This window comes from Falco naumanni, chromosome W (assembly GCF_017639655.2).
Source record: "Falco naumanni isolate bFalNau1 chromosome W, bFalNau1.pat, whole genome shotgun sequence".
In the NCBI taxonomy this organism is placed as follows: Eukaryota; Metazoa; Chordata; class Aves; order Falconiformes; family Falconidae; genus Falco; species Falco naumanni.
The window spans coordinates 26,708,859-26,736,289 of record NC_054079.1 but is presented as its reverse complement, the minus strand read 5'-3'; the positions used below and the strand labels follow the sequence as shown (position 1 = coordinate 26,736,289).

At 41.1% G+C, this 27,431-nt stretch overlaps 1 protein-coding gene and 2 long non-coding RNA genes across 5 annotated transcripts in view; all 3 read right to left on the bottom strand.

Annotated features, from left to right (window-relative positions):
* Positions 1 to 27,431, bottom strand: part of LOC121080525 (protein Hook homolog 3-like) — a 159,947-nt gene that overhangs the window by 113,917 nt on the left and 18,599 nt on the right. For all 3 annotated transcript variants that reach the window (XM_040578593.1, XM_040578594.1, XM_040578595.1), the window contains exon 2: positions 3,651 to 3,736. In XM_040578593.1, the coding sequence (XP_040434527.1) occupies positions 3,651 to 3,736 (86 nt within the window). The remainder of the gene's footprint in view (positions 1 to 3,650; positions 3,737 to 27,431) is intronic.
* On the bottom strand, positions 7,252 to 8,285 carry LOC121080527. The gene is made up of 2 exons (XR_005825402.1): positions 8,007 to 8,285; positions 7,252 to 7,412 (listed from the first exon to the last, which is right to left on the bottom strand). It is a non-coding gene; the product is annotated as an uncharacterized LOC121080527 (long non-coding RNA).
* LOC121080530 lies at positions 14,689 to 26,974 on the bottom strand. Its single transcript, XR_005825405.1, has 3 exons — positions 26,834 to 26,974; positions 24,664 to 24,665; positions 14,689 to 14,698 (listed from the first exon to the last, which is right to left on the bottom strand). It is a non-coding gene; the product is annotated as an uncharacterized LOC121080530 (long non-coding RNA).

Here is a 27,431-nt window from a genome sequence, read left to right as displayed (position 1 = left end):
GTCTTTGGCTGTCCTTGTTACACAATAACAGGAAGATTTCGGTGGGAAAAGAATGTTGCAGGTGGGAACAGATAACTACAGAAGAGAAACTAGGGGCGGACTTGGTATTTAGGCAACTAACCAATAATGAGCTTAACTTTTGTAATATGTATGAGCTAATTATAACAAGGCATAAAAGGTGACTGTAAGGCACAATAAATGAAGTCTGCTGATCACTCATATTGAGTGACTGTGTCTTCCCTCCGTCGCGACAATTGAGGTCTGTTATTCAAGCTTTATTTTGATATACAATCAAAGTATAGTATTATTTTTTTTTAGATCCCAATTCAGACCGGTCCTTGAACTAGTAAGTTTAAAAAGATAACAAAAGAACAATGACACTTATCAATTGCTGACATGTCATAAAGTAAATGGGAATTGCACTCTAAGAGGAAAACTGCACAAGTTGATCACTGATGAACATCCAAAATCAATGTCATAATTGTTTTTCTCTACCAAGTGCTCCAATGAAGAATTTAAAGACAATTTTGATTAAAATCTTGACTTCTTACAGAATTTACTAAGCTTGCTTACCATCTATGGGAATAAACTTCTACTTTAGCAGGTAAGAGAGGAAGAATTTTACAATCTTGAAGAAAGAAACAGCATCCAATTTCTTATTGGACTTGTAGCACTGATAGTTGTGGAATGGCTGGAAGACAACAGACATATTATGAGCAATCCAGACCAAGTAACTTTGTTGTAATAGCAGGCCGAAGCTGTAACAAGCTGCAGGTGTTGTGAAGGACATATGCATGGCCAAGGGAGACAAAGAAACTGTGTACTGGCAGAGAGATAAGAAAGTTGGACTATTAAGGAACTGTACTTGGGAAAGAGATAAAGGAGTTGGACTGAAAAATAAGAAAATAGAATGTCGAAACAGAATGTAGGCGAGGAGCATGGATACCACGCCGTGACCAGTCATAGAGTGCAGGAGAGTGAATAGACAAGCAGCTTTAGCCTATTAGCAATCTAGAAGCAATGTGTGTGTTTTTGCTAGTGTATACATTGCTGTGTATCCCTTAATAAAGTGGCACTAACTTGATCACATTGGTTGTATAAGTTGTGTCCGAACCTTCCGTGTCAACAGATAGTCACATTTCGAAAACTTAAAACTATGCTATTTTAAATGTTGGATTATAACTACAATTTCTATCTTTTGTCTTCTTTTATGTCAAATCAAAAAAAGTTTTTTCACTTATTCTAAAGCAGCCAGGACTGCTGACATTATCCACAATTGCAAAGATTCCCTTAAAGCAAAGTATACAGAGGACAGCATTTATTATTTTTATAAATAATTGATGCTTCACTTTATTTACAGGAGAAGTTATGTGAGAAATCTTCAGATGACTGTATTTGTTCTTTCAGTAAAATAGCTGTTTCTTCAGAACTTCCATTAAAAAAATCCATCTTTTTTCCACTACTAAGCTATTGGACTTATTTGGGTTTCCCACAACAGATACGTTTCTCTCTTACCTGAAACTTCTTCTAATGAAAGGTTAAAAAAAAAACTCTTTCTGAAAACAAGTAGTTCTTGATATATATTAACTACTATATTAACTACAATATATTAACTACTATGCTTATCTATAGTCCCCAAACACTGTGCATGGTGTCAAGGTTAGACAGTTAATACACTTGAACATAAGCATTTCAAAACTTTTCATTCTCAAATTCAGATAGTATACAGAAACACTGTAGACTATATACTGGCATGCTGGTTTAAATAAAAATTTATTATTATCCAGTATAATAGTGATTTTCCCTTTCCTTTAATCTAAGAATGTAATGTCCTTGCATACCACTAAAATTACATTATCAAAACAAAGCCATTCAGCTTATAGAAGCAGAATAGCTAAGACTGGAAGAGGCTCCTCAAAATCATGCTCAAACAGGGGCAGCTACAGCAAGAGAAGCTCTCTAGGCAACCTGTTCCAATGTTCAAATCACCCTCGCAGTAAAAAGGTATTTTCTAATCTTTAAATGCAATTTCTTGTATTCTAATTTCTGTATTTCAGTTTGTGCCCATTGCCTCCTCTCCTGTCAGTGGGCATCATGGAGAAGAGTCTGGCTCCCTCTTCTTCACTCCTTGTCTGCATCTAGGAATGGTTTCCAGGATTAGCTGCTCCAGAACCTTTCCAGGGAGTGAGGTGAGGCCGATTGGCCTGTAGTTCCCTGGGTCTTCCCTTCTTGAAGGCAGGGGTGACATTTGCTTTCCTCCAGTCCTCAGGAACTTCTCCCAGTTACCAGGACCTTTCAAAGACCAATTGAGAGTGGCCTCAAATTACATTGGCCAGCTCCATTAGCACTCATGAGTGCATCCCTTCAGGTCCCTCAGACTTGTGTGTGTTCAACTTGTTTAAATGTTCTCTAACCTAATCCTTCTCCACCAAGGACAAGTCGTCTTTGCTCCAGACTTTCCCTCTGGTTTCAGTAGCTGTGACTCCTGAAGGCTGGTCTTGCCAGGAAAGACTGAGGAGAAGGCAGCATTGAGTACCATGGCCTTTTCCATGCCATTTGTCATCAAGTCCCCTACCCCATTCAGCAGTGGGCCCATGTTTTTCCTAGACTCCCTTTTGCTGTTAATGTACTTGTAGAATCCTTTTTTGTTACCCTTCACATGCCTTGCCAGGTTCAATTCCAGGTGGGCTTTGGCTTTCCTAACCCCATCTCTGAACACTCATAACAGTGACTCTGTATTCCTCCTGGGTCTCCTTTCCCTACTACCACTTCTTATGCTTGAGTTTAGTCAGGAGCTCCTTGTTCATCCATGCAGGCTTCCTGCTACCTTTCCTTGATTTCCTGCTCTTTGGGATGGACCATTCTTGAGCTTGGAGGAGGTGATTCTTGGAAAGAAAAAAAAATAATCAATGAGCTCTCCTAGATCCCTCTTCTCTCCAGGGTCTTATTCCATGGGATTCTTCCAAGCAGATCCCTGAAGAGGTCAAAATCTGCTCTCCTGAAGTCCAGGGCTGTGATCCTGCTTTTTGCCTTGCTCCCTTCTCACAGAAGTTTTATTGTTTAATCCAGATTCCCCATGCTGACCTGTTAAAACAACTAAGACATGACCTGGAAAGACTAACTGCAGTTTCAGAGTTATTTTTGGTGCCTGTTCAGTATTTGCACTCCCCTCTAACACTCATAAAAATGATAGCAAAAGTGTGAGCAGTAACACAGACAATTTTAACAGCTTCATCTTTTCTATCTACTGCAATTCTAACATGTGATAGGGTACTATAACTTCAAACACTGCCCCAAGCTAATAACTTACCTTGCACTGGCTTCAAATGTTTAAGATTAAATTTAAGTTTTGTGAACATATAAGATCAGGTTTAACCCAATTTACTTTTCAATAAAATTAGCATTAGATAAACACTTTATCCAAGTACTATATTTTTAGGCTTATATTAATTGCTGTTAAAATAACTATCTGAAAGTTGGAGAAAAAAGTAGTACCCATATTCCAGATTAAAAGCACTGCTAGACATAGTTTAGTTGAGTACTTATTGAATACTGGCCAAATTTGAAATAAGAAAATATACTCAAGTTCAGAGAAATGTACAAGTGATAAACTTGTGCACCAAAAATCACGAAAACAAATTTGTTCTTACATCTTTTGGAGCACCTGAGCCATCACAACCCCATTCGTTAAGTCTTCCACAGTCTGGCATGGTGTTTCAATGTTAAATGTCTGGATCTGAAGAGGAAGGGGAAAAAAATAAGTTATTTTCTTCTTTTACTTTTGAAAACCTTTTGGTGCTTATTTTATTTGTTGTTACACAACATTGATCACTCAGAGCTCCTACATGTTCCAGAGAGATGTACTCCAAACCTAACTCCTCAATATTATGAGATGGAAAAGAGCATAATTCTTTGAATACTAGCAGGCCTTTATACTGCTAGTTTTCCAAATATTTTGAAGCACTCAGTTATTACAGTAACAGACATTAAGGGCTGTATGCAGAAGAGTTTCTGGGCTGTAGATGGAAGTTAAGATACAAGATGCAAGCACTGCTAATACATATGACTTGAGGCCTGATGGGATGCATCCACGAGTGCTGAAAGAGCTGGCAGATATCATTGCAAGGCTACTCTCAAAAATCTTTGATCAATCATGGTGACTGGGAGAGGTGCCTGAGGACTGGAGGAAAGCAAACATCACTCCTATCTTCAAGGAGGACCTAGGAAACTACAGGCTGATCAGCTGCACCTCCCTCCCTGTGAAGGTGATGGAGCAGCTAATCCTGGAAACCATTTCCAGGCACATTAAAGACATAAAAATCATCAAGAGTAGTCAGCATGGCTTCAGGGTATTTATATTACAAAAAAACCCAATAGAGCGATTGTGATGATAAAATGAAAATACAGTATACAATAGGTAATATTTGAATAGCCTGAGCCTAAATCAACACTTCTTTCTGAGCTTTCATCTACTTAATCATACTTTGAAAAAATTTGCCCAAATTCTTTTTCTGATTCTCTTAAAAAAAAAGATCATTAGCAATACTGTCAATTGCAAATATAGTGCAACTTTGTTTGTGCACATTCAGTTTTTTAGGACACATACATACACACCTCATCAAGCACTGATGAATTTCAGAAACACCACAGAAAAAACCTGTCTTTTAAAACCAGAAATATATCATAGAACAAAATATTGAGAACAGATTTTTCAAGAGGTGAACCACTTAGTTTACCCTTCAGAGCATCAGATTCTAAAAACCTATATTTCTACTTACCCAGTGTCAATATATGTCAAATAATATAATCATATAAACGCATTCTAAAAAAAACAACCCACAACCACTGTTAGTCTTCTACAAGGCTCTTAAGGAAATCTAGATAACAATATAACCCAAAGAATAATACTATTGTGGGGCAGTCTGTAAGGCTTCTTCCTGGCAACAAGGCTGTCCTAGTTTCAGATGGGATGGAGTTAACTTCTTAGTAGCTAGTAGTGCTGGGTTTTGGCTATGATGTGAGAACAACGTTGATAACACACTGATGGTTTTAGTTGTTGCTGTTTATACTAAGTCAAGGACTTTTTGGTTTCTCAGGCCTCCTTGCCAGTGGCTGGAGGGGCACAAGAGACTGGGAGGGGACACAGCCAGGTCAGCTGACCTGAACTAGCCAAAGAGGTATTCCATACCGTGGGACTTCATGATTGGTATATAAACTTTGGGGGTTAGCTGTGGGGGTGATCATTGCTCAGGGACTGGCTGGGCATCAGTCAGTGGGTGGTGAGCAGTTGTACTGTGCATCACTTGTTTTCCTTTTTCCCTTTTCCTTTGGATTAAAAAAAGGAAGGGGGGAATTCCAGTTGGCAGCAGTGGGATTCGAACCCACATTCCCGCGGGGAACCTATATCCAGTATCTTGGACCACTCGGCTACGTTACCAAGGCCTTCCTTTCTCATTCTCCTCCACACCCCTCCGGCTGGGGGGAGTGAATAAAGCGGCTCCGTGGTGCCCAGTGGCCGGCTGGGGTTAAACCAAAACAAATGCCTAGATAACAAACACTGATAAGATAGGGATGTTAGTGTAACTGCGGGTGTGAATGGGACACCCACAACTGTCTGAGAGGGCTTTTGCCTCAAACTGATAACAATGAAGAGGATGATGACCATCAGGTGGATTAAACAGTAACCAGGGAATTACAAAAGAGACTTGGCAGGAAGTGGCGGTGGGTGGTGTCAGCTTAAAAAATTAGTAGAAAAGAAGCAGTAAAATTTTGCAAATGGGGAAAAAGAAATGGCAACAGAGAAACGGTAAAACTGGGTTAAATGCTGCCAGAAGTGGCCCTGCTGGCGTTGCAACCTCCAGGTAACCTAGAGAAGCAGCCTCCTCCCTCGTGAGTAGCCTGCATCCAACTACTGGGCTGGCAGTACAGGGTGCACCAAGTAGGGGTCCACTCCTCAGGGGTGCAAAGTAAACTTCTGGGGGGGGCTTTCTCACTAACATGCGCATTAGCAGATTGTAGGGAGCAGCATGGGCAGAGGTAAAGCTGCAGCGCCCGCATGTTCCACATGAGGGGTGTGCAAGTAGGGTAACTGTTATAAATTGAGACCACAACGGATCATAATCCAATTAAAATTTTATTTAATTATAGCAAGTAGAATATGAGCAAAAACAGCGCTGGACGGCAGGGGAGTCTGCGCTCCGCCAACTGCCGCTCTGAGCAGTTCAAACAGTCCCTTTTTATACATTTTTACTTCCCTGTTCATGAAGTAGTGGAGGTACTCTGCACATGCTTCAGTTGTTGTTAGGGGGTCATTTTCTGCCTCCTGGTGGTCTTCCTCCTTTGTCCCATAGTTGACCCCTCACTCATATGTCCTTATATGGGGTTGTTTATCCTGTTTCTGTCGGTTCCTGGACATCTGGTGGTTATCTTATCTTGCACAAGCGGTATCTGGTGGCTGTTTTAGTTTGCATAAGCGTTTTCATATCTTTTGTTGCCTAACCTTTACATTGGGCTTAACATAAATCTTAATAAACAATACCCTAGTCCATAGTTTCTCACAATCCCCCCTTTTTCTTTTTATCCTATTATTGTTTATTAGACGCTACTTTCATTCTCGGCACTGCAAGCAAACCTTTTCCACAATCCCAACATTTATCATAACACTCACAAGGTAATACCTCACAATTACAATAGGCATAGTTCTCACGTGGCATAACGCATTCACAACAATCTTCATCCTCATTAATAGATACACTCTTATATTTTGCCCCAGACCTCGTAGTTAAAATAAGCAATTTAGCTATGTCAAACCGTTCTTTAATAAAATGTAAAATATAGCGTAGTATACAAGGCCCAATTATAAGTCCCAGAATCAACATAATAAGCGGTCCTGCTAAAGCAGACAACAAAGTGGTTGGACATATATAAAATGCCTTGCATTGGGCCTGAAGCTTTGCTAGATCTGGGGTAAAAACAGGGGAGCCCTGTTCTATAGGTATCAGGGAATATAGATGCACGGAGAAATTCCACTTCCCTGGACCGATCTGAGTTTGAATTAATTTTGACTCTGGTAAATTATATAATTTCCAGGCCATAGGTTCATGAGGGTTTCCATTTGCTTGTGTTATTATCAATAACAAAACTAACGGTATACCAGGAAAAAGGGTGTCTGTCAATTTTGCCAATTTAAGTATATTTTTACCAGTCCTGGGGAAGTTCGGCCATTGCTGCTTTTGTGTCTCATTGTTCTGGTTCTTTTCTCCACAGTTTGTTCCTCCTCTGCCTTGCCCGTCGACTCGGTTGCTTCGAGCCACGGGGTGTACCATCTTCTCGGCAGCAAGGGAATTCTTCAGGAGAACAGCTGCTTCGGGCTTTCTGCCTGTTTACATAGGCTTCCCACTTTGCAGCTTTAACTAATGGGGCAAAGCAAGACATGGTTAGTACTTCCCTTCTGCACTTTATAGCCAAGATTTCAGCTACAAAAGGGGACTGGTTCGTTGGAGTGGTAACAATAATATTGAGGGTTTATTCCTTTGGTAAAAATTTCCCACCACTCATGGGATTCTCGAATAATTTCTTGTTTAGACTCTAATTGTTTTAATTTCCACTCAGTGAGAGTTCTTTGGATTTTTCAACACTGTGTGTAAACTCCTATCGGAGGGTATCCACATTCACAGTGTGTCCACCATTTATTCTGGCATACCTTACACCTGAAACAAGCAAATGGATAACAATTGCAGTTCAAATTATTACATCTAATTCGTATATCTAGAGTGCATATATTATTTACATCAGCATATCTTCTATATTCAATATTGTGTGGTTGCATAAGTTTAGCAATTTCCTTCAACACACTTTGTACGCTTCCATATATAATAGATAAAAAAAGAAATAATTATAGCAAATATAAACAGCAATACACACTTTATACCAAAAGGTAATGCGGCAAAATAATCAAATAAAGTCTCTATCATTACGTTATCTTTTCAGGGTTATCTTGGTGTCACCTGGAGTACTGATTACTTTCCAGTGGGGTCTCGTCACTGGGCCTTTAATGCGACTGGCATGAGTCCATCCATGCTCAGCAGTGTGTATGGATTTGCTACTACAGGGAACCGGGTGATAGTTCTTTTGTTTATTTCCCTTAAATCATGTACGAGCCGATATTTCCCATTTGGTTTCTTTACAGGCAGAATGGGAGTGTTAAAGGGTGACATACAAGGCTCTAAGATTCCTTGTGCTAACAATCGATCAATTTCTGGTTTTAATCCTCTCCGTCCTTCTAGGGATATTGCGGCGAATGAAGAGACGGGACGCAGCTTGATGCAAGCAAATGTCAATTTATTGTACAGAAGCACGAGGTTTTATAGACTTTCAGAAGCTGCGCGTTTTAAACAGATTGGTTCTTGAAGCTAAGCCTTGCATACTAGGCAATCCCTGATTGGTGGTTAACTACCATCAATTAACTGCAAGGTGTTATCTTTCCTTGGCACCATCCGTCTCCCACTCCCCTGTGCTCTGTAAACATGCCTCATCATGTTAATTGTTGTGTCTATTCACACTCCTCGTGAGGGTTCCTGACCTACAAGCTCGAGCACATTCCCCTCAGCTAACTGATTGCCACGCATGGTCCTAGTTTCCAGACCGCTCCTGCATCTCCCCCTTCCTGTTGCACAAAAAGAACCTTTGAAACCGAACGAGTAAAAACAAGGTATAAGTAATAGAACAAATAAAAAAGCAACTAAGACATATTGTCAGTGTCAAAATAACCCACTGTCTCTGTTCCGTACAATTTTACAATTTTCCCTTTTTTGTTTTTGAACAGCTAGTACCAGGTTTGCCGTGTTCTGCAGGGCCCTTGCAAACATGACAGCAACCAAGGTAATAGCAAACAAACAATACTGCCAATTGATTGAATGAATGCCAAAAAGGCTGAAATTTTCTCAGATTTTGATAACATGTTGCTGCAATGGGGCGCCTAAAATCCACGCAGCGCATACCATCAAAATCCTCACAGCCATGTCCTTGAGCCAACAACAAAAAGCAGTGGCAATTTTGACTCGCATTCTTAATTGCCTACCAAACAAGGTGATTTAACTCTAATGCTTTCCCTGCTGTTACTCCGGATAAGAGAAGAACCACTGCAATACGTTCCCATCAAAGCCATTAGCATCTACAAAAAGACAATTATCGACACTCAAAGTGTAAACAATATCATCTTCTTTTGGATTAACATTATACATAGGTGGAAAGGCACACCAAACAAGAACTGGTTCAGTCAAAAAGTTCGAAACATAGCATGCCTTCTCTGAACATACCTCTGGGGTCATTCCCTTCGTTCCCTCTTTTTTTTATGCAAAGATAAATACTTTACCATAACAGAGAAGCCCCTATTTACATCTCTGAGCCCGGACACAAACCACAGCTGTATGCTCCACCAGGCTCAGGGCAGGAATCATTCATGCAGTTACAATGCTATATATCTCTACAAGCATGCAGACACCTATTAAACACTAGATAACCATGTTTATCTTTCCTATTCTCCTTCACAATACCTAGCTGTTCTCTCATCTCTTGTTAGGTCAAATATTCTCCAGTTTCCTCTCCTGTATATCTCCTCAGACATTCTCTATCCTCCCCTTTTTTGCTTGTTAGTTGCAAGGAGGCAAATGGTGTATGTAGCTGGGTGACCATGACCTGCTTTATGTTACAATCAACTAAACACTGGATACAGAAAAAAAAAAGCATGGGAGACCTAAGGCAAACGTCACTAAGGTGGTTAAAGATAATTATAATAAATCCTGTAATACTTTTGAGTCATGGCCCAAAGTTTCCCAGCCGTGAGAAGAGACCAAAGGCATCCCGCCCCTGGCTCTGTTGCAGATCTTTGTTTTAAGGCTTTTGAGTTTTGTATACTTTTGTAAATTAATTCACAGTGGTCACTCAGATTCACGTAACACATCCTATCAAAGTCTTCACACTTGTGTCCCTGTGCTAATAATAAAAATCAATAGCAACTCGGTTCTGTAGCAACATATGATGGACAGAATCAACATCTGTTAATAAGCCAGAAAAAAAAATATTATTTGTAGTATTACTTTGTTTAGCAAGCTAGCAGCCTAATTTACTAAGCAAGTTAAGAGCGTGTACTATTCTTACAGAAGAGATTAGAGAAGCAAAAATCTGTTATGCTGCATTCCAGAACTCAGCCTGAGAATTACAGTCTGCTGTGAGTTCTGCGTTACAATCATTTGACACATGTTGGGGTTGCGATTGTGAAAGCTGCCCGTTTACAATTTTCATTGGCATTATCACAGCTAGTTGTTTTAAAAGCATCCCTTGAGCTTCCTGATGTTCGACTTGTTGCAAAATATTCTGAAGCCAATCAATCAAGTTAGTATTAAAGTTAGTGACTCTCTAGGACCCTGCAAGACTGTGGCAAGACTCCCGCATCCGGACTGCCTTAATAGCCATCTCATTCATTTGCAAACAGTTGTCCCTGGGATACCTTGCCTGAGTCACAGAATCGGCACAGTTAATTTTCTCCAGCCAACTGCTCATAGTTAACAGCAATTCCCCGATTAAGGTTTTCAATCAAGGCCACTACACATAGCTCACAAAAATCAAATAACCACATCATATACTGTATCAGTTAGTACCATACAAAGCAATGACTTCCAATCATGCAGTGTGAGCGTATAAGGCTCTGCCATCACTTCAAGAAGGGACATAGCAAATGTATTATGAATCCTCCCTTCCCGCACTGCTTTTCTTAACCCTTTAACAGCCTCGTATTGCACAGGCTGCCACTCTCGAGGTTGATTTGTCTGACAAAATACTAAACATGCCACAGCGACTCCCAAAACCCATCACTGAAGTGTTTCCCACTTGCATTCCTGCCACAAATCCCTCAGACTCCCTTTCACCCTCCCCAAAAATACAATCAATGCATCAGGAGAGACAAGGGGGTGGGGGAAAGGTCTAGCTCCTTTTCCAGATCTATAGGACCTGGATCAAAAGGTTTATCAGTGTCAATAAAATCATTGTCTGAGTTGTCCTGTTCCCGTGCTTGGTCCTGTGCTGTGAGGGTCGCTGCAGTCAGTGACAGAAGCTTTGGAGGCAGAGGAGATGTGGACGGAATCGCCATCACTGACGGTGTCTTGAGAAGAGTCGTGCTGTCGGTGGAATTTACAGCTTCCTCTGGTTTAGCACCGTTAGTAGAATTAGTCCACACTTGGCAAAGAGTAGTCAGAATTTGCCACCAAGATGCTAAATGCATTCCCGACACGGAGTTCCCCTCCGCGGCAGCATCATACAATTGGCTGCTGTATGTGCACACTTTCATTCTTTCAAAGTCTCTAAAGTTTCTTGGCTGCTCACCTGTCTCGATGAGTACAGGTGTTATCCTCGGGGTTTAGGTTGTCTGCCTGGTCCAGACAGCCAGATGATCGTTCAGCCAAGCCGTCTCCTCCGGAACACAGCCCTCTTCATGAGCTGTCTTTTTTATCGACCAGTTCCGTCCTTATTCTTCCAAGGCTTCGGAACACCACCATAGGGGTCACCATTTGAGGAAACTGAGGCACGGACTCCCTGATCTGACTAGAAGACCCTTCATGAGTCCATATACGTCTCTTTCTGGGGACGAAGCTTAATTCCCCGTTACGGATTTCCCACAGCTCACCTCTCAACTCCGGAGGGATTTCTGCCGGCTCCTGCTTCCTTTCAGCAGATCATTCAAAGTTCTGTGGGATTCGCTGCATGTCGCTCAGACAGGCGATTCGAGAGCCCTTCACGTCAGATCCTTAAACGCATCACGTCGGGGTCACCAATTTGCGGCGAATGAAGAGACGGGACGCAGCTTGATGCAAGCAAATGTCAATTTATTGTACAGAAGCACGAGGTTTTATAGACTTTCAGAAGCTGCGCGTTTTAAACAGATTGGTTCTTGAAGCTAAGCCTTGCATACTAGGCAATCCCTGATTGGTGGTTAACTACCATCAATTAACTGCAAGGTGTTATCTTTCCTTGGCACCATCCGTCTCCCACTCCCCTGTGCTCTGTAAACATGCCTCATCATGTTAATTGTTGTGTCTATTCACACTCCTCGTGAGGGTTCCTGACCTACAAGCTCGAGCACATTCCCCTCAGCTAACTGATTGCCACGCATGGTCCTAGTTTCCAGACCGCTCCTGCAGGATATGGGATATTGCCTTACCCTCACAGGTATGTGGGGTTCGGAAATTTGGATTTTAATCGGTGGGATTTCCAGTCTACTAATTGTGTCCGGAGAGTACCAGACATTGGGGTTAATTTGTTTTTGATCATCCACGGTCAAAGGATAAGCAGACACTGTTAGCTCTTGATTTTTCACTTTAATTTCTAATTGCAATTCAACAATTAAATCTCGTCCTAACAGATTAAATTCTGCTTCAGGGACGAGCAAGAGTTCACCCATTCCAAATTTATTTTCAGTTTCAAATACCACATTTTTGATTTTGCTTACTTTAAAGGGTTCTCCTTTTGCTCCAATTACTTGTACTTTTTCAGGGGAAACTTTACATCCCTCAGGTATTTGCTTAATAGTTGATTTCTCAGCCCCAGTGTCTACTAAAAAGGTGAACTCTTGTTTATGGGGACCTATTTTTAATTTTATCAAGGGCTCATGATGACTCCGGTCCCCTAAGATATAGAGCCCCTGACTCTCCTATTCCGTTTTCAATATTTCCTCATCCCTGATCCTTTCTCTGCAATTCTTTTTTATATGTCCCTTCTTTCCACAGTAAAAACAACATCTCTGTTCCTTCTTTACTACTACGTTCCCTTGTTTCGTTCCAGCAGATCTGTGTTCACCAGTCCGCCCTTTGCGATCCTCTCTGACCGCTGCTACCATCATTTTTACTTGTCACTTGCTGCTCTCTTCTTCCCGCCTTACGTAGACTTTCTGAGCTTCCCTCAATAATTCATCCAACCCTCTATTCTGCCAGTCTTCTAACTTTTCAATCTTCTTTCTGATATCTTCCCATGATTTTGCCACAAACTGAGTTTTGAGGAGCGCTTGCCCTAAAGGGTTGTCTGGATTTACCCCAGAGTACAGCTGAAGGGCTTTCCTCAGTCGTTCCAGCCACTCAGTGGGGCTCTCATCTTTCTTTTGCATTTCATTAAATGCTTTATTGATATTCTGGCCACGGGGTACTGCTTCCCTAATCCCCTGAATTACTATAGTTCTCAGGTCCTGCATATGAGTTCTATGCACCGGATCCTGATTATCCCAATTAGGTCTTTGGAGTGGCCATTTAATATCTGCTTGGGGTCCCTGGGCATGTTGAGCATCCCACAGTCTCATTCCTGCTCGTCTAATCATATCTCTTTCCTCGGTAGTAAATAATTGACCAAGGATAGATTGCATCTCATCCCAAGTATAAAGATTTAGTCCCAAAAATTGATTTAATCTTTCTGCCACTCCGAGTGGGTCCTCAATTAAGTTTCCCATCTCGGTTCTTTTAAAATCTCGTAGGTCAGCCGAGTTTAGGGGTACGGAAATATATCCGATCACAGGTTGAGGTCCCCCCATGGGTATTTCCCTTAGGGGGTACATCTGAGCTGCCCCTTTTTGACTTCTAGTTACGTGTCTAGGAAGAGGGGGAGACCCTTGTTCCGACTCTGGTGGGGGAGTGGGCGCTCTGGGGACCTCTGCAGGAGCAGGAGGAGGAGCGTAAGGAGGGGAGGTTAGAAGGGTTTCGTCTAACTCTTCCTTCTTTTTCTTTTGTTTAGTTTTTATTTCATTCAGCGGGTAAAGTCTAGCTCCCGGTCTTTCTAGCCACACTTTCACATATTGACTCTCCTCCGGGTTAAGGGGGTTTTATTATTAACCCAGAGGTTTAATTGCTGTCTTACCCAATCTTCTTCTGACCCATAGACTGGCCAAAAGACATTTTTAGAAATCTTCTTCCCTCCCCATATCTTAGTACAATATTCTATCATTTTCTGCTTATCTTTCCCTAGGGTCCCAGGGAAATATCTCCAATTGTCTAAGATATATGCCAGAGGGGTATTCTTAGGTACAGTAGGTACCCTTCCCATGGGAGTCGAAGGCTTGCTGCCCTTCGCCCCCATCTTCTGGAACATCCACAAACATACACTCACTCGCTCCCCTTGTTCCTGGCCCAGTCCCTCGCGGGAGATGGGAGACGCAGTACTTAAGAGTCCGCACTCGCTTGGTTCAGTATATCGAACCTCTCACTCGTTATATCCCAGGAAACCCAATCCTGCCCGAACGGCAAACCCGCGAACAAATTCGCAATATACTTACGCGTCCTGCGTCTTCGTCCGGACTCCCGTGCACAGAATTTTATGGGATTTTACCGGTTCCTCCTTTGCTCATTATTCTAGAATTTAGGTTCGTCGGTAAGGTTGAGGTAGGCTGTCGGTCGCGGGGCCGCAGATTGCCGCGGGGCGCCTCCCCGGATGACGGAAGCCCACCGTTCCTTATCCGAGTCACGGCACCAGGAATTGTTATAAATTGAGACCACAACGGATCATAATCCAATTAAAATTTTATTAATTATAGCAAGTAGAATATGAGCAAAAACAGCGCTGGATGGCAGGGGAGTCTGCGCTCCGCCAACTGCCGCTTTGAGCAGTTCAAACAGTCCCTTTTTATACATTTTTACTTCCGTGTTCATGAAGTAGTGGAGGTACTCTGCGCATGCTTCAGTTGTTGTTAGGGGGTCGTTTTCTGCCTCCTGGTGGTCTTCCTCCTTTGTCCCATAGTTGACCCCTCACTCATATGTCCTTATATGGGGTTGTTTGCCCTGGTGTCTGGTCTAGTTTGTGTATTGCGGTTATCTTATCTTGCACCAGGGGTGTCTGGTTTAGTTTGTGTATTGCGGTTATCTTATCTTACACAAGCGGTGTCTAGTAGCTGTTTGCATAAGCGTTTTCATATCTTTTGTTGCCTAACCTTTACATTGAACTTAACATAAATCTTAATAAACAATACCCTAGTCCATAGTTTCTCACAGTAACCAAATTGATTTGAAGAATCAGTCAGCAATATGCAGGCGAGCGGAGGTTATCTTTATTCGGCAACACTGGGTGCATGGGGGATCGCTCCACCAAAGTCATGCACACCAAGGGGACTTTTCAGTCCCCCCTTTATACAAGCTACTCATACCTATTCATTAGTTTTCCAAGAAATGGTTTACATATTCATTACAATTCTGAGAATTCATTTACATATCCCGTGCCTGCGCAATGTCCTTGAGGAGTTGTCTCTGTGCAGACTCTATTCCTTAGCGGCCATATTTAAAGTCTCCATCTTTACCACGTTGCATGTACAACAGGAATCTAAGACAAAATGTCCCTTCTAAAGATAACCAACCCAAGGACTTAGCAGTCTGTGCATCCGTCATGTGGCAATAAGGGTGCTTGGACATTTCCTGACTTTAACTAAATATAGGTGTGTCATTCTTTAGATAAGTGGTACAGCACTCACTATTCACCCACACTACCAGAAGGAGGTGTGTGTAATTAGTTTAAGAGTAGCAACAGAAGCATATTTCAAAATGTGTAGGTGTTTATTAATATTTTTACGTGTTTATCTGTTGCATTATTGATATGGATTCTGAATGTATAGTTCAGTCATCGTTTAATCATGTATTGTTAATAAATCAATAAAACACTTTGATCCTCATTTGGTTTAAATCATGTGAGTTGAAAAGTTTTTCCCTGCAACAATCCACAAAGTTTAATCTATCAAAAATAATGCAACTATTTTCTAAAAGCAGTCTTGGTTTATGTGTCAGAACAGCATTCAAACCCGTGAAGAAAACCAGTTATCACAGATGAAGACTGCCAGATTACTGGAAAAACTGAACAGCACCAGAAAAGTGCACCCCTTTTAACTCCAATTTAAACAATGTTTGACATGCAAAGGTGTATAGTTTTTATTTGACAGCATAAGGCAAAGCAAAGTCCTTTAACTTCTTCAATAGGGTTTGGAGCAGAAAGCTTAGAAGACTAGTAGTTCAGATTAAAACACATTTCAAACATTATGTTAAAAAGCATAGATAAACACAGATAACAGTTGTGCCTCTACAGAATAAAGAAGTAAATTGAAGTCCAGAACTCCACCTTCTCGCAGGTATAGCTTAGATTAAAAGCACCATCTTTATTGACAGATGGAATAAAGAACTCTTCTCCCAAAGGTATTGTGGTGGGTTAACCTTGACTAAAGGCCAAACACCCATCCAGCCACTCCCTCCCTCCTCCCCCCCCCCAGCAGGACTCTGGGAGAAACTAGAATGAGAAAGCTCTGGTTTGAGATAAAGACAGGGAGATTGCTTACCAATTACCAGTCACAGGGAAAACAGACTCAAATTGGGGAAAATTAATTTATTGCCAGCTAAAATAGATTCAGGTCATGAAAAACAAAAATAAAAATTAAAACAACACCTTTCCTCCAATCTTTCTCATGCCCAGCTTTACTTCTTCACTCTAGACTCCTCCTCCCCCCCAAGCACCACAGTACATGCATAACAGTTTCTCTGCCACTCCTTCCCTCTCACATTTTCCCCCATAATAAAGCTAAAAATACCTTCTTGCCTGTGGCAAACAATCTCCCTCAAAGCTTTATCTTATGTAACCCTAGAACAGAGGAAAGGCTACGCCCCATTAAATGCTCTGCAACTCTGAAATATGCAAAATACAGACTTTAACTTCCCAGATCTTCTAACACCAGAAACAAACTGTAAACACACACTTGCTGTCCAATGTAGATATCTAAATTCAGTTCCCAGACAGTCTTAGCTCCCAACAGTCAATGAGACCTCCACACAGAATATACAGTACTAGTCAGAAGCTTAGTTAGATGGCACAAATAATACCCATTAACTCCTTGCTGCAGACATGATATTGTCACCGATCTTTCAGTAACATTTTGGCACCCCAGATAGGGCATTGCTCCTAATGATCAGCAACTCAGGGAATCGCAGGCCCTCCAGCTGCCATCAGGAAGCTTTCTCAAAGAGACTTCCTGATTCCTGACCCAATAATCTTAGAGCCAAGGATATTGGTAAGATTTAAGGCATTCTTTTCTGTATTTATTTTGGATTTATTCTGGTTCTGCCTGCAAGACAGCAGTGAAAGCCCTGCAATGTTGGCCTAAAGCAGGGGTCCTCAAACTACGGCCCACGGCCCCCCAGGGTCCTCAATCCGGCCCCCGGTATTTACAGACACCCCCCCGCCGGGGGTTGGGGGGGGAAACCAAGCAGCCGCAGATGATCTCCTGCTGTTGTCGATTTGTTAAAGAGTTGAGATCAATTGATTTTATTGGTTTGATTATCTGATTTTATAGAGTTATTTTATAGAATAGAAATATAGGAGGATAAGAAATATTTTTAATGAAACTTATAGTTGCACAGTAAAAGCTGCTATGAGATCTTCTGTACGTCCTGTATCAAGGCTAGAAGAAGGGCCTGGAACTATTGTTAAAGCATAGGTAATAACTCTAGGGTTAAAAGGTTCCTTTGTATCTAACTAGTCTTCTGTATAAAGAAAGTATATTGAGATGTCAGAATGTAGGATTAATGGGAACTGGGGAGAGTCGACTGGAACAGCTTGTAGGTGCCTGCCAAGAAACTGTGAACTTTAGTAAAAGGTAATTCCGGCAGGGGGAGATCGCGACCACCGACTCATATACCACCTACCCAAATCATACCCTAGACCCATTTCTAGACCTTTCTACGCTTTACTGCGCAGAATCGGATATAGGAGGAGAGTATGTAAATGATTTATGGGAAATGTTATGATTATGCATGAATAATTAATGAATATGTATGAATAAGTTCTATATATGGTGTCTGATTTTGAGACCTGGCGTGCGTTGATCGCGAGAGGACTCGCTCACGCACCCGGCCGTCAATAAAGAAGTGTCTGCTTATCTACATCACATTGGTGTCGATAAGTTCTTCATTCCGAGATTTCGGTAACAGTTTTGGCGACCCAGATGGGACCTCGCTGAAGGAGACCGGAGGAGTCGGGGACCTGATCGGTTCCAGCCGGCACCGAGGATTTCTCGGGGATACCCATCGATCCCCGATCCGTAAGGCTCTTCGCGACATTCCCTGGATATTTGGTAAGACACTTCTTTTTTTTAATTGTAGTAAGTGGGTGAGAGTCCCACTAAAGTAAGTAAGTAAGTGCACTAGAGAAAGTGGGGGGGAGTCCCACTATAATAAGTGTATGGTAAGGAGTGGGTTAGAGTCCCACCAGTGGGTTAGAGTCCCACTGAGTAAGTCTACCTGTCAGACGCAGTGAAAGACCTGCGCAGGGTAGGACTAGGAGTCTGCCTGTCAGACGCGGCGAAAGCTGCGCAGGGTTGGACTAAAAGGATCCTTGTGTAAGTGGAAGCCTAGGCGTCTGCCCGTAAGACATAAGCGAAAGCTATTGCAGGGTTGGACAAAAGTGGAAACAAGAGAAACTATATGCTATAGTGTTCTCTAAGGTAGTGCCTCTAACAAAAAGTTAGAAGAAGTTTTTGTGTTTGTGGTTTTGTGTTTGTGTATTAAGAAGAAAATTAAGAGGTATAATATTGTGTTATATGTTTGTTTAAAGTAACTGTTGGAAAGTGTGAGTGTGGCTGTAAGGGTGAGACGTATAATTGAGAACGAAAGCGAGTGTGGAGTGTGGATCCGCGGATCGGAGTGACAGAGTTGAATAATTGTGTATTGTACTGTGAGTAATTATACCATGGCAACTAAGTTAACTCAGTTGTTTAAAAGTAAAAGCATGGGTAATCTTGTTGTAAATGACAAAATCCCGAAAAATTCTCCATTAGGATGTTTGTTGACACACTGGGGAGATTTGTATGAGGATTTGTCGAAAAGCCAGATGATTGAGTATTGTAATAATTGGTGGCCTCTGTATACATTGGAAAATCAAGAAAAGTGGCCCATAAATGGAACACTGAATTATAATACTATTTTGCAGTTAATGCTATACTGTAAGAGGGAAGGGAAATGGAATAAAATGCCAGATGTGGATTTTATTTTTTTACTTAAGACAAAGAAAGGATTGGCAGGATGAATGTAAGCTAACTATTAGAGTTAATTTTGTAATGGCTATAACTTTTGATAATAAAGTGGGAAAAAAAAATGTTGTTTAAATTGTAAGGTTGGGAGTGGATATAGGAGCGACATTTTTTTATTAAATATCTGTAAAGGAAAAACTGGAACAAAAACAGGCCATTTTTGTAACCCCTGGATTTGAAATTTGGAAATAAGATAATTATATATGAATTTTTGTATGTACCAGTATGTCCGATACCCTTTTTAGGAAGAGATTTGTTATCCAAATTAAATGCACAGATTGTTTTTGACGAAGGAGAACTTTTTTTTTGAAAATACCTGAGTCAAAAACGGGAGAAATCTTGATGATACAAGAAAAGGTAAAGGAACAAGAAATTCCACCGGAGGTGGATTTGGCAGTGATCCCTACTGTATGGGAAACAAATATACCTGGTAAATCGAAACTAGCAGAACCAGTTAAAATAGATTTGAAGGAAGGCGCAGGAACAGTGAGAATTAAACAATATCCAATCAAACTGGAAGTGAGACAGGAATTGAAGAAATTGATTGATAAATTTTTGGAGTATAAAATTTTGGAAGAATGTGAATCTGAGTATAATACTCCTATTTTACCAGCCAGAAAACCCTCGGGTGAATACAGGCTGGTGCAAGACTTGAGAGCAGTATATCAAGTAGTTAAGGATATTTATCCTGTAGTAGCAAACCCTTATACACTGTTAACAGCGTTAAGGGAGACTTATCAGTGGTTTACAGTGCTTGATTTAAAAGATGCCTTTTTTGTATACCTTTGGAAAAGGAAACCAGAAAACTGTTTGCTTTTGAATGGGAAAATCCTCAAACCGGGCGAAAGATGCAGCTGACATGGACTAGATTACCCCAAGGATTTAAAAACAGTCCAACTATTTTTGGAAATCAATTAGCTAAAGAACTTGAAATCTGGAAACAGGATAAATCAAGACCTGGGCATTTACTATTATAATATGTGGATGACATATTGATTGCTGCAGAAGAAAGACTTACCTGTATACAGGTGACTATTGATCTCTTGAATTTCCTGGGACTAAATGGATACAAAGTATCCAGGAAGAAAGCCCAGATAGCCTGCCAGACTGTGATATATCTGGGTTTTGAGATTTCAAAAGGACAACGACAATTAGGAAAAGATCGCAAAGAAGCTATTTGTGGTATACCTGAGCCGAGAAATATTCATGAACTCAGAGCATTTCTGGGAATGACTGGGTGGTGTCGCCTTTGGATTATGAGCTATGGGCTAATAGCTAAACCGCTGTACGAGGCCCAAAAGAAATCTCCCTTTGAATGGGGCCTATAACAACAAAAGGCTTTTGTAGAATTGAAACGTGCCTTAATGTCTGCATCTGCTTTGGGACTGCCGGATCTAACCAAAGATTTCCAGTTGTTTGTTCATGAAAGGCAACACCTGGCACTGGGAGTACTAACCCAGAAGATGGGAAGCTGGAAACGACCAGTCGGATACTTCTCTAAACAACTGGACACAGTGAGTAAAGGGTGGCCAAACTGCCTTCGAGCAGTAGCCGCAACAGTGATGCTCATACAAGAAGCTCGGGAATTGACTTTGGGAAGAACAATAACAGTCTATGTCCCACACATGGTGATAACTGTTTTAGAACAGAAGGGGGGACATTGGCTGTCTCCCAGCCGAATGATGAAGTACCAGGTGGTATTGACTGAACAAGATGATGTGATTCTAAAAACGACTAATCTGGTAAATCCTGCAGTGTTTTTAAGTTCCATACAGGAAGAAGGACGACTGGAACATGATTGCTTGGCTGCTATCGAGTATGTTTATTCCAGTCGTGAAGATCTGAAGGATGTGCCGTTGGAGAGACCAGACTGGGAACTGTATATTGATGGAAGCAGCTTTATGGAACAAGGAGTCCGATACGCCGGATATGCGGTAACAACAGAGACTACAGCTATAGAAGCAGGAGCATTGGCGAGTACCACATCAGCCCAAAAGGCAGAACTCATCGCTTTAATTGGAGCCTTAGAATTAAGCAAAGACAAGAAAGTAAATATCTGGACTGACTCAAAATATGCCTTTGGGGTAGTGCATGTCCATGGAGCCTTGTGGAAAGAGAGAGGGTTATTGTCCTCTCAAGGATCAAACATTAAGCATCAAACAGAAATTTTACAATTATTGCAAGCAGTTCAAAAACCAGATCAAGTAGCAATCATGCACTGTAAAGCACATCAGATTGGAAATACAAAAATAATAATTGGAAATAATTTAGCTGATAAAACAGCAAAGAAGGTAGCAAAGAGACAAACATCGCAAATGGCAATAATTTCTTCTAAAACAGTAACCCTTCCTAGGGAAAAACTGAGATATTCAGAGGAAGATGACAAATTGGGTCAGTTATTAAGTGCTAAGAAAAACTTAGCTGGATGGTGGAAAACTCCTAATGGACAAGTAGTAATTCCCCCTCTTTTAATGAGAGAGATAATTCAAGTAAAACACCAAGAATGTCATTGGGGGGCAGAAGCTTTAGTAACATCTTTACGAAAACAAGTGGTATCAGTTAAAATGTTGGGAATAGCTAAAATGATAACTGCAAAGTGTGAGATATGTTTGAAAAATAATCCAATGATTAAGAAAAAGGTTCAAATGGGTAGACTGAAATCTGGTGTAGAACCTGGAGATTATTGGCAAGTAGATTTTTCAGAATTACCCAGACAAAATGGGTATCGGTACATTGTGGTAGGGGTTGTTACTTTTACAGGATGGCCAGAAGCCCTTCCCTGTCGCATTACACAAGCAAAAGAAGTGGTGAAGTGGTTATTACAAGAAATAATTCCAAGATTTGGAGTTCCTATTGGAATTTCTTCTGACAGAGGTCCACACTTTGTGGCTGAAGTAGTACAAAGTGTTAGCGAAGCATTGGGTATTAATTGGGATTTGCATGCGTCTTGGAGACCACAATTTAGTGGAAAAGTGGAGAGGATGAATCAAACTTTGAAATGACAAATAAGTAAAATTTGTCAAGAAACCAGTCCAAAGTGGCCTCAGGCGCTTTCATTGGCATTATTATGAATCAGGGTACAGCCAAAGAGTGGAACCTCAGTCAGTCCTTATGAATTATTATATGGAAAACCATATGAGTCTCTAGAACCAAATCTAAACATATATGTAAAAGGAAAACAAGATGTGTATAACTATTTGCTTTTTCTAAGGAAAACTTTGGCTGTGATTTGGAGTGTAGTAATTTGGAATAGACCTTTACCCCTGGAAAATGCAGTGCATGATTTCCAACCAGGAGACTATGTCTATGTGAAGACTTGGACCTCCGAAACTTTGCAAGAGCACTGGAGAGGACCTTTCCAGATACTGTTAACCACTTTTACAGCTATCAAAATTGCAGAATCGGATGCTTGGATACATTATACTTGAGTGAAGAAAGCATCTACTCCGTGGAAGATTGCTAATCGTGACCCAGAGACTTAAAAATTGACTTTGAAACATGTTTAATTTTTTATATCAGGTTATGATTGGTTTTTGGATTTTTTTGGTTGGTAATGTTGGTGGGATCATGGGCTGGCATGGTGGACAGGAACAAAAGACAAATAGAAACAGAACAAGTGATTGACATTCCCAAACAAATGGCAGAGGAAAATTTGTTGGTAGGATTGACTAAAGAATTTACCAATTTATAAAATGTCATGCAGATCACTGCTTGTTTGCCAATACCGAGGGCAGTAGGTGAATCTATTCCATGGGGAATTTTAACTATGAATTTGACTAACCTGGAACATAAAAATGAAACGAATTATTGTGAACAGAGGCCAGTGACTCAATGGTATGAGCAAGTGAAAGTCACTAGAAAACAGTGGAAAACTCCAGGTAGTCTGTCGGATTGTGAAAAATTGTTAAATCATGTTTTTACCAAAATAGGGAGATTTAAGACTGTGGGATGGTGTTCTTATGATGAACAACTTAAAACCAATGTGAGCAGAAGTATCATGAAATGGAAGTGTAATAAAACTGGCCAAGGTACCCAATTAGTAGAACAATGGGACTCTATATGGTCTATGTCCATATTTTCTCATTTTCAGTATATGGCAAGAACTTTTTGGTGTTTTACCTGGGATGGAAAAGTTTTTTTCAGTATTACCTTGGGTCAACGATAGGTCAACTTCGTTGAGAGAAAAGGAAGATAAAATAGTGCCATGGTGGAAATGTGAAAAACTGTATGATTGCAGTAATGCAGACTTAGTAATTCAAAGAATTTTTTTCTTAAGACACTGTTTTAAAATATGGTTGTTTTTGTCGAGGTCTTAAGAACACTCTCAATTTAATCAGCACTTTTACAGTTAGGAAAGGAACTTTGTTTAGTTATAGTAAAACTACTATTTGAAGTTTTGGACATTTAATTTGGGCATTGAGTGATGGAACCTGGACAACTCATCTACCATTAGATGGTAAAGTGAAACAAAGTATCTTATACATGCCAACATTGTGTCCGATTTTGAAGAAATCGCCATTTAAAGGATCCCTCGAAAATTTAGAACTAAAACGAACAGAGATCCGAGATAAATGATGATAAATGGAATGAACCATCTACAGGAGTGAAAATCGGTTGGGCACTTGAATCACTTTTAAATCCCATAGCATCATATAGGAACAGAGCGTGGCTTTATAAGTTAACTGGTCAAGTGGAAAAATTAGCAAACGTTACTAAAAAGGGGTTTAAGGAATTGAACATGCAATTACAAGCGACTTCCAGAATGACTTTACAAAATAGAATGGCACTAGATATGCTCCTATTTAAAGAACATGGAGTGTGTGGATATCTCAAGGATAAACTGGACCACTGTTGTATCCACATTCCAAATGTCACTCAGGATGTGGAACATGATCTGGACCTATTGGGAAAAATTGAAAAAGAAACTGAAAATATTTAAAAGGATATGTCGGAAGATTGGCTTGGAAAATTTTTTTAATAAATTAGGATGGAACTTGAGCTCTTGGATACAATCCATAATCAAAACTTTGTTTTTGTTATTAATTGTCTTTTTGATGATCATGTTAGTATATGCATGTTTGAAAAAAACAGTTTATCAATAGGATTGCTGTCAATCGTATGATTATGAGAGAAGTGCCTACTAGTCCACCATGATACAGCCCATCACCACCAAAATATGTTGAAACAAATGACATGTAAATAGTGTGAAAGTATTGAAATAATGATTTTCAACACTTTCAAAGGGGGGAAATGTTGTCGATTTGTTAAAGAGTTGAGATCAATTGATTTTATTGGTTTGATTATCTGATTTTATAGAGTTATTTTATAGAATAGAAATATAGGAGGATAAGAAATATTTTTAATGAAACTTATAGTTGCACAGTAAAAGCTGCTATGAGATCTTCTGTACGTCCTGTATCAAGGCTAGAAGAAGGGCCTGGAACTATTGTTAAAGCATAGGTAATAACTCTAGGGTTAAAAGGTTCCTTTGTATCTAACTAGTCTTCTGTATAAAGAAAGTATATTGAGATGTCAGAATGTAGGATTAATGGGAACTGGGGAGAGTCGACTGGAACAGCTTGTAGGTGCCTGCCAAGAAACTGTGAACTTTAGTAAAAGGTAATTCCGGCAGGGGGAGATCGCGACCACCGACTCATATACCACCTACCCAAATCATACCCTAGACCCATTTCTAGACCTTTCTACGCTTTACTGCGCAGAATCGGATATAGGAGGAGAGTATGTAAATGATTTATGGGAAATGTTATGATTATGCATGAATAATTAATGAATATGTATGAATAAGTTCTATATATGGTGTCTGATTTTGAGACCTGGCGTGCGTTGATCGCGAGAGGACTCGCTCACGCACCCGGCCGTCAATAAAGAAGTGTCTGCTTATCTACATCACATTGGTGTCGATAAGTTCTTCATTCCGAGATTTCGGTAACACTGCCATTTCATCCGCGCGCCGGCCTCCGCAGCCCCCACGCACCCGCCGGGACCGGGCTGGAACTAGCGCCTCGTCCTCGACCTGCCCCCCCCCCCCCCCCCCGGGGGCGCCTCTCGGCTACAAACCGCGCCGCCGCCGCCCCGTCCTCCTCCTCCTCTGCGATGCGCGGCGGCCGACATGCGCGGGCATCTCCTCTGCCGGGCAAGCTCAGTCGGCAGCCTCTGCACTGCGAGGTCCAGCCAACTCGGGCGAATCGCCAGAGCCCCGGCGCGGCAAAGTCCCTTCAGTCCCTTCTGGCCACCCTGTCCGGACTGCGCGGCCGGGCTGAGGAGGGGGGCGGCGGCATCAGCGAGGGGGGCGGCTCCCCCGTCTCTCCCTCCCTCCCTCCAGCTCCCAGGCAGGACAAGCAAGCCAGCACCAGTGGGAAGCGTGCGCACCATCATGTCAAAAAAAAGAAAAATTGACTCCGAGTGCGGGGTATTCCAAGAAAAGTGGACTTCTGATTATTTTTTCACGGAGTACAAAGAAAGAGCTGTTTGTCTGATATGCCAGAATTCAGTGTCTGTGTTCAAGGAATACAATTTGCGTCGACACTACCAACCTCAACATAAAGATAAATATGATTCTTTGGTCGGACAAGTGAGAGAAGATAAAATATTAAGACTGAAACATGGATTGACAACTCAGCAAAATACTTCTGTGAAGCAAAAGCAGCTCAATATATCATCACTTCGAGCAAGCTATCAAGTTGCCAAGCTCATAGCGCGCACTGGCAGAGCATTCGCAGAGGGAGAATTTGTTAAAGAATGCTTTCTTTCTGTGGCCAAAGAGATGTGTCCAGAGAAGGCGCATTTATTTAGTACAGTGAGGCTTTCAGGACCTGCAATTACACGAAGGACTGAAGAAATGGGGGAAAATTTGAATCTGCAGTTGCAAAACTCCTCAAAAAAACTTTGCTATTTCTCATTGGCACTCGACGAAAGCAATGATGTTCGTGATTCTGCACGACTTCTAATTTTCATTCGTGGGACAAATGATTCTTTCAAAGTCACGGAGGAGCTTGCTGCACTGAAAAGCATCAAAGGAACAACTACAGGAGAGGATATCTATGAGAAAGTTTGCCAAACTATGAATGATTTGGAGCTGGACTGGGGTAAACTATTCAGTGTGACACCTGGTGGTGCTCCTAGCATGGTGGGGTCCATGAAAGGAGTGGTTGCACGCATTAACAAAGAGATGGACAAACGCAGCCATTCACATCCAATAGCCATACACCGCATCATCCACCAACAAGCCCTGTGTTGTAAATCACTGAAGCTGGACTCTGGCATGAAAATTGTGGTTTCTTGTGTTAACTTCATTAGAGCTCATGCACTAAACCACAGACAGTTTCAGGAATTTCTGTCTGAGCTAAATGTTGCCTATGAAGATATTCTGTACCACACAGAAGTCCGTTGGCTGAGTCGAGGGAGAGTTTTGAAACAATTTTATGACTTACTTCCACAGGTTTATGATTTTGTGCTTTCTAAAAACAAAGAAGTACCAGAGCTCAAAGACGCAGAATGGAAATGGCACCTTGCGTTTCTGACAGATGTAACAGAGCTACTCAACAATTTCAATGTCCAACTTCAAGGAAAGGGGAAGCTCATCTGTGATATGTATTCACATGTGAAAGCATTTCAAGTCAAATTAGACCTGCTCATTAACCAAGTAAAGGAGGAAAACTTCTGCCATCTCCCCACAACTCAAAACCTGTCTGCAGAAAAACCAGCAGTCGCATTCCCAAACAAAACATGTATGGATGTACTAGAAATGTTGCAAAAGGAGTTTCAAATTAGATTTAAAGAGCTTCGTCTCCATGAACAGGACATACAGCTTTTCCGGAACCCATTTTCTGTTGACATTGAAATTGTTGATCCGATTTACCAAATGGAATTAGCCGAACTACAGACCTGTGACTCGCTGAAAGATGCATTCAAATCAAGCAGCCTTGCTAATTTCTATGCATCTCTCCCCTCAGAGACATATCATAACCTCAGGAACCACGCACTCAAAATTGCAACCATCTTTGGCAGCACCTATGTCTGTGAGCAGACTTTTTCCCGAATGAAACATCTGAAATCTCCAGTCAGATCCAGACTAACTGATGAACACTTGCATCACTTGCTACGACTAGCAGTGACAAATATGGAACCTAACATTGACCACCTCATTAGCCAAAAGCAGGCCCATAGTTCACATTGAAATATTATTTGTTTTTGTTGATTACAATTCTTCTTCATTTTAAATATTGCATTCTTTTTCCTGTTTTTTGTGCACTACTACAAATAAAAGATGTGCAGTGTGCATAGGAATTCATTCATTTTTTTCCAGACTATAGTCCAGCCCTCG